General features: G+C 33.1%; 1 protein-coding gene across 1 annotated transcript; it reads left to right on the top strand.

The window, feature by feature from the left end:
• Positions 3,901-9,141, top strand: LOC109333813. Its single transcript, XM_019569388.1, has 7 exons — positions 3,901-4,445; positions 4,900-5,049; positions 5,340-5,474; positions 5,572-5,646; positions 6,046-6,153; positions 7,380-7,906; positions 8,362-9,141. The coding sequence occupies exons 1-7, from the start codon at positions 3,956-3,958 to the stop codon at positions 8,971-8,973; spliced, it is 2,097 nt and encodes a 698-aa protein (XP_019424933.1). The 5' UTR covers positions 3,901-3,955; the 3' UTR covers positions 8,974-9,141.

The following is a 9,757-nucleotide window of genomic DNA, read 5'->3' as shown; positions in this document are numbered from 1 at the left end:
GTAACTGATGTAACTTATGTTAGTGTAAACCGAATGTCTTTTTATATAAAACTAATTGGTATGTTACATCTTGTAATCCTTATAATTTTTAATAATATATTGGTTGGGAACCAATTTTCTAAACTTCCCCATAACAAATTTAGATATCTTTTCTCTTTTGTCTTTTATTTGATCTTATGACTAATGCTCCAAATAATTGTTTCTGATATACCATCATTTACTATTAAACTAACGCAACCAATTAAGTTCTAACTTTAGAAGGCTAATAATTTGGAAGAAAAAGAATGGGGAGGAAAAAGCCTTGCATTGCTTCTAAATTTTGAAGAAGAACTGATTGAAAGAATAAAGGAGATAATAGCAGTGTTGCCCAATAGTGATCATGGCAGTAGTGTTTTTTTGGGCTACTGTCATTAGCCCTTTAAGAAATCCCGCCATATGGTTGTGTCTGCCTTTTGCTCGAAAAAGCCACCATGACGGTATGGCGGTGGCGGGGCCATGGCGACATTTTTGCTTTTTGGTCATTTTTTTTAAAATTGGGTCGGGATGGGTTTTTTGGGCTCATTCATGGGTTAAAAATTAAAACTCTAACCCCTTTATATTTTTGTCTCTTCTCTTTATTGCTCTATATCTCTCAAAATTGAGTTCTCTATTGTGTGCTATTGCCACTGCCTCCAGAATCACTATTTGTTAACTTTTTTTCATTGTTTTTTCCCTTTCTCTATTTTTCTTTCTCTCTTGTTTCTTGTTTTCTCATTTCTTTGTCCCCTTTTCTTCCATTTTTTATTTACTTTTGGAATATTTTTTTCAAATTACTTTTTTTTTCAGTTTAATTAATTTTTCCAGACTTTTTTTTCCAGTTTTGTTTATATACAAATTTAAAATGATTATTTAATAATAGCACAATGTATTCTAAAAATAGGATAACACACCATATGAATGTTTTGCAAATTATGTTTGTGTTTTGCTTTGATTTTTAGTTGTGGCTCTTTATAAATCTTGTTAGTATTGTTTATTTTATTTTTTAATGATCTTACGAAGATAGGAGACATTGATACTTAATGATTTTTATTAAACTTTATGTTATTGTTTGATTTTTGTGTTATTATATTATTATTTTATTTTTCTTATTATGTTATATTTTTTTATTTATTTGTGTCAACCACCATGGTGATGTCCACTATTTGTGTATAACGCATCCACCTTAATAGCTGAATTTTGATAATTGCCATTGGCGCCATCCGCGTTGGGCAACACTGGATAATAGTACTATCAGAATCTATTTGTTCAATTTATTGCTGTACGAAGTTTTCAATTTGTTTCTGTATACTTCCAATTTTCTTCCTTATTGTACTTTAACTGTAAAAGGACCAAGTCGAAAATAATTAAACATATGATGATTTAATTGAATTTTTTAGCTATGAGATCCACATATACAATTATTTATGATAAAATATCATGACATATCATTCAATCCATGTAACTAGCTTGTGGAATTACGTCTTTTTTCTTGCATATTACAATGTTATTTATTTGGTAATTAAAACCTTATTTCCCAGCATTTATGTTGATTACTACACTAACTTTAAGTGTACCATTAATGTGCTAAAAAAAACCAGTGACTTTGTTGCAGCTGCATGTGAAGGCCATTTATGCAAAATAATACTATCATCAGTTTTGGGTTTTGGCATTGCTATGGGTATCAACTATGCATATATCCAATATGTCACTTGGCTACTACAGGTATCTCATGATGATAGTCCAGTGTGAATCCCCTCAAGAGAGAAACAACTTAATGGATCTCCTTTATACATAATAATGATTATATTATGGCTTTCTGTCACACTATTTATTATGAATCTTGTGTGTGTCAATGTTAAGGGTTGGAAACAAGCCGAATCAGAGTTCAGTTCGATAAAAATTTGTTGAGCTTGAAACTCGACTCACGTTATTTTTTAGCTCGAGTTCAGATCGATTAGTTCACGAATTGTTCGATTCAACTCGATTGGTTCATTTGGACAACTCAAATAATTAATTCATTTTAAAAAAATAATACACAAGCTTATATATATCAATATAATAACAATAAACATATAAAAATAATGCATGAGACAGGGTATAGATAAATATATATGTATATATCAAGTCAGTTCATGAATTTAACGAGTCGAATTGTATCCAGTTCAAGTTCGGCTGATTTATTTAATGAGCTTAATTTTCAGCTCAAATTCGACTCATTTGGTTCATGAACCAAGTTTGCCAAGCTAAATCACTAGTCAAGTTTCAAACGAATATCGAATTGGTTCGGTTCATTGTAAGCACTAATCTTAACCATTGTTGTGTAATATGTTGCTAGTGCATACCGAGGAAAGCAATAAAAGCATAATGTTAAAAAAAAAGTAGGTTAGTGTTCAAATCTCTCGCCTAGTGGGATATTGAGAAGGTAAATGCATACAGTCTGATAGCCTTGTCCCATAAGTGAAGAAACTCTTTACAGGATCGATAATGTTATGGGGCATACAATTTTCTTAATGAGAAAATTTCTATTAAAGTTAAGGTGCAAAAATTCTAGTTGGATATAATAGGAGCAGCAACATTATGTTGTGAACATGTCTCCATTTTTATTGAAATATCATATGAAAGCAACAGAAAATGACATTTTCAGTTCGTTTTAAATCCAAATATAATGGTTAATGAGTTTTATTTAATTTGATTTACTATGGTTTTGACCATATAAGAGGGTGTTTGGTTCACAATATTTGAGGAAAAACATTTGTTGTTGCTCCAAAACGGTAATATTTGCTGGGAGGAAGATGTTTGACAATAACAAAAGATGTTTTTGGATGAAAACAAATTGAATTTATAAGTTTAATATTTGGACATTAAGTTAATATTCCTACAGAGCTAAGTATTAAATGAAAACCACATTCATGGTGATACTGCCATATAAAAACATATAAACATTATTTTCGGTTAATAAAGGTGACAAAGAGAAACTCATTTGATTTTTCCTACTATACACTGGCCTATGGTCAAAATTTTGCAACTACATCTTTATATTGGACAAGAATATATTGTCTTCAAGCATGTCCCCAACCCTGTTTCAGACCAATTAAAATATATCATATTAGTTAAAATAAATAAATATATAACATGAACCAAACATGAATTAAGAAGCAGATTAATTTTATTTCAGATTCCATAGAAACTTGGAAGACTAATTGATGGACAATAAAGTGCAGCTGTGTCAGGCAACAACTTAGAAGTGGTGCAAAGTATAAACATGAGTAGGGTGGACAGAGCTATACAAGTTGATTAAAAACAAATCTATATACTTTTCATGATGTTTCTTACATTTCCTTTTCTTATTTCTTCAACTGCAAAAGATAAGGTAAAAACATGTGATTGAACTTTTATTGATAAAATATAATTGAACTTCAGAAAAGTGCTTGAGGCATATTGTACATTAACCTATGTATTTAGTCTATATGTCTAAGTAAAGTGAAGTCTAAACCTCCTTCACTAACAAGAAAATACCTATCTTGCATGGAAAGAAAATAATTAAATCAAGTTAATGAGCTCTGGATATTGGTACTGGAATAATTAATACTAAAAACAATACATCTACAAGCTAAGGAACCCTATTGTCTGTTATGCTTTCCACTTCTCCCTTACTTGTTCATTCAATATTCTGATTTCATTTTTGGTCCTAGAACATTTAGTTGTTACATGATTTCTTAGCTTCATCTTATAAGCTTACTTCAACAAGTAATCTTATGAACATGGAAAACATATAATAATATGAAAAGTACAAAAGTACTGGGTTTAGTTAAGTCTATCACACACACATATAATATAATATAATATATATACACACACACTAACCAACCCTGGTGTGTTTATTTATACACTGATCTTGAGGTAAATAGCTAGTTATAACTTATAAGCTCTTGAAATAATGGTGCAGATTGAGGTTGCAAGTTTGTTTGATTATACAATGAAAGGGCAGTGGAGAGAAATTTTAGAGGCCTACAAGAACAACCCTGGAACCTTAGAAGCTAAGATAACAAAAGCAGAAGACACTGTCCTACACATGGCTGTCTATGTAGGCCAAACATGTCTTGTGAAAACCCTTTTAGATAACATAACAGAAGACATGTCTCTTACCATTCTAAATGTCCAAAACTTAAAGGGAAACACTCTTCTACATATAGCAGCAGAGCTTGGGAATGTGGATATTTGCAAGGATATTGTTAAAAGAGATCCTGGTCTAATTTGTATTCGAAACAATGAAGGTGAGACCCCTCTATTTTTGGCTGCAACTCATGGTAAAAGAGATGCATTTTTTTGCCTACATGGTCACCTACAAAGCCAAGATGATTACTCCTTGTGCAGAAAAAGTAATGGGGACACCATTCTTCATTCTACCATAAGCAGTGAATACTTTGGTTAGTCTTATTCTCATATTAGTCTTTAAGCTCGACTTAGTTTAATATGATTTGATTATGTAACCATGCTAGAATTTGATTTGTAATTATAGACATTATGATATGATTTGACTATTTGAGATGATTTGATAGTTTTTACTATACTTGGGGCAAGTTATCAAAAGGGTGAGCTTGACACAGCGGTATTGTTGGCACAACGATAAGGTTGTTGCTTAGTGACCTTGAGGTCACGAGTGATCAAATCCTGAAAACAAAGTTTCTCACTTGTAGGTTAAGGTTGCATATATCTACCTTGTCCAAACCCTACTAAGTAGGAGCTTCGTGTACTTGACAATATCTTTTTTATGATTTTATTCCGACTTAATTTAATTTGATATGATATGATCAAGTAATTATGCTATGCTTTATAAAGTTGTATATATTCATTTAATACAGAGTTTAATGAATTTGACAGGTTTGGCACTTCAAATACTTGGCTTGTACCCACACCTTGCTGGTTCTGTAAACGAGGATGGGTTAACACCTCTGCATATTCTTGCTAGAAAGCCTAATTGTTTCCTAAGCTGCACTCGGATGGAGCTTTATGAACGCATAGTATATAGTTGTGAGAATACTTATTCCCTACAATCTTAAGAAATTTATAAAAACAATCCAAACATCTTAATCAGCTTATATTTTGGTTAAGTTAAAACTTTCACAACAATTAACACTGCATCAATGTCAGGCTTTGGACAAATTATTTGGAGTAAATGTTGCATAGTATAATTGTATCATATTTGATCAGAAAATTTACATATCAACTTTTTATTTTAGTTTCTAACAAAGGGTATGCATAGCCGATCTTAAGGCCAACTTAAAACTTTGTCGAATTTATATGATGTATGGTTGTGGCAGGTTTGTTTGTTGATGAGGTCCAGGAGGAAGCAAATGACCAATGTAATAATCGAGCAGACACAGATCGCTATCCAAAGAACTATAGAACATGCATGAACTTCTTCTCTTTGTTCAAGACTGCACTTAAAGTGTTAAGTGAGTGGATCTTTGTTTCCTACTCATTTGGTCTTTTACCTAGTTCTAGTATATGACAAGCTAACTCACCTATGATCTTTTTGGTGCTGTGTTACAGCAACGGGGAAAGATTTTAATGCTGCAACTGATGATGTAGAGAATGATGTCTCACAAAAATCCTACCTCAGAAGGGGTATAATTTCTTTCCCCTTGTAAACCATGACTATATTCACATCCTCTAAACATAAATCATAGCTCATCAACATGTATCAAGCCCTTCGAAATATTTTATAATTCACTGTATCAATGTTAAGCATGATTTTAATATACTATTGTAGATGCAGTTATGGTTACGTGGCGTTTACCGTAACTATAATAGTGATTGTGGACTGCAATTTAAAACCATGGTTATAGTCACGTAACCCGTGTTTGGCCGAACACTAGTGACACGACTGTTATAAGCAAAGTCCAACATTACTGATAACACATTATGTCTTTATTTTAAGTAACCTTGTGCCATGCATGATAATGTTAGGTCAAATTTTGGGCAGATTTGAATGCAAGTTTTCTAATTAACATGTAATATATGTAGAGCAAGCAAAGAAGGAAAAGAGACCCTACAGGTTCCCTCCCAATTGGGTAGTAGTCATCCACTTTCTATCTCTTACTGTGAAGATTTTGCTAATCATTTGTGGTGTTGGTAAGTATGCTTCACCATGTATTTTTATCTTCTCAATGTTAATAAGAACCAAAAGTTACATAGTTTTTGGAAGCATTAAGTAAAAGTGTTTATAGATTTCAAATGACCCACTGTTCATTAATAGATTATTGGATTATAAGGTCATCAATCTCAATGAATACATTTAAACACCAATATTTCAATTGTATGCATAATCAACATGTCAACCCTTGAATGGCCAAACCTAAGAAAGCATTAAAAGAAGATAGGACTCAAAGTTAATGAGCATGTATTCATAAACCATTTAATCATAAAAGAGATCCATATTGTTAAACATCCAATGCCAACAAAAGGGGTTTAGCTACAAATCTAGATGAAAGTAAAAGGAATAACCAGAGAAATGAAAGATGAAGGGTGATATGATCCTTCAACTTTGCCCAATTTGGGTTGAAATATGTTTTGGCTTATGAAAGATGGAATGGGTTATGCAGGTAACAAAGTAATTATACTTTATAGTCCATGCTGAAATGTTGATGTGCCAAAAATGCAGGAACAAGTGCTCGGGCACTGATTTTAGGTGCCCGAGCATTGTTTGACGAATTCTGGTTTTTGAAGGACCGGATGCTGACAAGGCACTGATCGTGAGTGCCTGAGCATGCGAGTTGACAGTACCTTCATTATTTCGCAGAGCTCGGGCACTGAATGTTGAGTGCTTGAGCACTCACTTGACTAGGACCAATTCTTTGCATTGATGCTTGTGTGCTCAGGCACTGAGTTTCTGGTGCTTGAGCACTAAATGCTACTTTTCCATTCTTCTTTTTTAAGCTTCTAAATGCCATCCAAAGTTTAATCTCACATCCTTATCATCAATTTAATCATTTTCTGTCATAGTGAACAAAAGAATAAGGATTTTTCCACCTTCACAAAATCAAACTACTCTATTCAAACATAGTGGGAAAGGGACTAAAAACAAGTATTAAAATGGGAAATTTAAACCATGACTAAAAAACACCACTTTTAGCACAACATTAATGGACTATAGTGTAAAACTATTAATACTAAGACAATCACTTCTCAAATAAGATTTTGATACAATAATGTTAGTTGCATACTCAAACATATAACATTTCATATATATGTACAACTTTTAATCATATGTTACAATTGTATCAACTTCATTTTCTACCTATTTTTACTCTTTGATGCAGTATTAGATTCTTTTCAATTACAAAAGAACATGTTTACAGGTGTGTCTTGGTTAGCGAAAATCCAACGAAAGAAGGAGAGACACATGCGAGCTAAGCAAGTGATGAATGAACTTATCGAGCGTGCTTCTTTGTACATGTATGATGATGTTCTTGGAAGGAATCCTCATGCTTATGCTCTTCAACATGGTAGAGGCAATGAAAGCATAAACAGTAGTAGTTATATGAAAAAAGGAAATTTCAAGGAAAGGAATATAGAGTCACCTATATTAGTTGCAGCAAGGATGGGAGTGGCTGAAATGGTTGAAAGTATCTTAGATAAATTCCCTGTGGCTATCCAAGATGCTGATACTAATAACAAGAATGTTGTTCTTTTGGCCATAGAAAATAGACAACCTCATGTGTATAGATTGTTGAGTAAGATGGATTTAATCAAGGAGAGTGCATTTCGTCAGGTTGACAACCAAGGTAATAGTGCAGTTCATCTTGCTGCTACGTATCGGAATCATAAGCCTTGGAGAGTCCCTGGTGCTGCAATGCAAATGCAATGGGAGTACAAGTGGTATAAGGTAAATGCTTCAAATCTAAATAATCTTAGAATCATATGATAGTTTACTCAATAAGTAGTTTGGTTGAAATTAACTATTTTTAGAGTAGAGGAGATCAAATTGAGGCTAGTCCAATTCCTAGAGGAAAAGGGAGGTCAATAAAAACTATAAGTTGAAATGACTAGGAAAGATTTCGGGTCCGTGTTGGGTTTTAGAGGGGAAAGAAGAGAAATTGAATGTTTCAGAACAATGAAATATACTTTTGAGATGACTTTGTATTCTTTCCTTTTCTTTCTTTTTCCTTCATTTCCTTCCAAAATCCAACTGGCAAAAACGGACTTAGGGATCAATGTTTTATGAGTTGAACATGACTTATGATAGAACATTATGGTCTCGTTCGATCCATGTAGCCAACCTCAGCCGGTAGAATTAAGACACTGGTTGTTTTCTGCTCATAGTTCTTGTGCTATTTTCAGCTTGTTAAGAACTCAATGCCACCAAATTTCTATGAGCGTTACAACAATAAGGGACAAACAGCAAAACAGATATTCATCAACACTCATGGGCTCCTTGTGAAAGAAGGTAGTAAATGGTTATGCAATACTGCAGAATCATGCTCAGTGGTTGCAGCACTTGTAGCAGCAGTTGCATTCTCAACCTCTACCACGATACCAGGCGGTCCGAATCAAGAAAGCGGCATACCAATCTTTCAGGGAAGAACAGCTTTCAAGCTCTTTGCTTTAGCATCATTGGTTGCACTATGCTCTTCAGTTACATCCCTTGTTTTATTTCTTTCAATACTCTCATCTAGGTTCCAAGAGAAGGATTTTGTTGTAGACTTACCAAGGAAGCTTCTTGTTGGATTAACAACACTCTTAACATCAATAGCATCAGTATTGATATCATTCTGTGCAGGACATTACTTTGTTATTGAAGATCAAATGAAAGTTGCAGTGTATCCAATATATGCTGCAACATGTTTGCCTATATCATTTTTTGCCTTTGTTCAGCTTCCACTTTACCTTGATTTGACTTCAGCAATATTTAGAAAGGTTCCTCAGCGCAGCTATAAGATGTTCTCACCGTAGTTGATTCATTACTAGTTGAAGTTAATGTTTTGTAATCTCATGATTTAATGTATGAAGTTATTGTATAAATAACATGTTGTTTGCTATATGCTAAACAAAAGGCTTTAGGATTATACATTGTATAGTTTAAGATTTAATAATTGTATAAATAACATGAGCACTTTTGCTGTTTATTGTGTGCATTTTTTTTAATCCATTGCTATACAATTTAGTATTATTACAAGAATACCATTCCATAAATATATCAAAAGGTCAATCTCATTTCCATTCATTTCTACATTGGCCAACATCACATTCACCACCAGATTAACTACCTCAACCATGTTATCACTATCATTCTCATCATATCTCAAAACATCAATCTCATTTCCATTCATTTCTACTTTGGTTTTTTAATTATAAGTTGGCAAATATATTGGTTGAAACTAGTGTTTTAAATTGTAGTTATGGTCGCAATTGCATTAGTGATTACTATAATTACGATCATTACACCCGTTGCGATACAGATTGCGACAGTTATGGTGTGAATTATTTTGTGCTTAGAAAAATATATTTGAATTTGATGCAGTCTAATGTGGTCCAAATATGGTACGATGTGGTTACTTGTAGCCCGCTACGACTGTATCAATGTGATTCAGAGTCACACTACAATTACGATATGATGCGATTACGGCCGTCACCGCACTTGCAATGTTGCGACCGCATCAGATGATTCATTCCACAATTTAAATCAATAGGTGGAACTCGCACAATGGCATAATTTCTCCATTTCTCATTAAAACTT

The sequence above is a fragment of the Lupinus angustifolius genome, chromosome LG19 (assembly GCF_001865875.1).
Source record: "Lupinus angustifolius cultivar Tanjil chromosome LG19, LupAngTanjil_v1.0, whole genome shotgun sequence".
In the NCBI taxonomy this organism is placed as follows: Eukaryota; Viridiplantae; Streptophyta; class Magnoliopsida; order Fabales; family Fabaceae; genus Lupinus; species Lupinus angustifolius.
The sequence above is the reverse complement of the archived record's forward strand: the minus strand, read 5'-3'. Positions and strand labels throughout refer to the sequence as shown.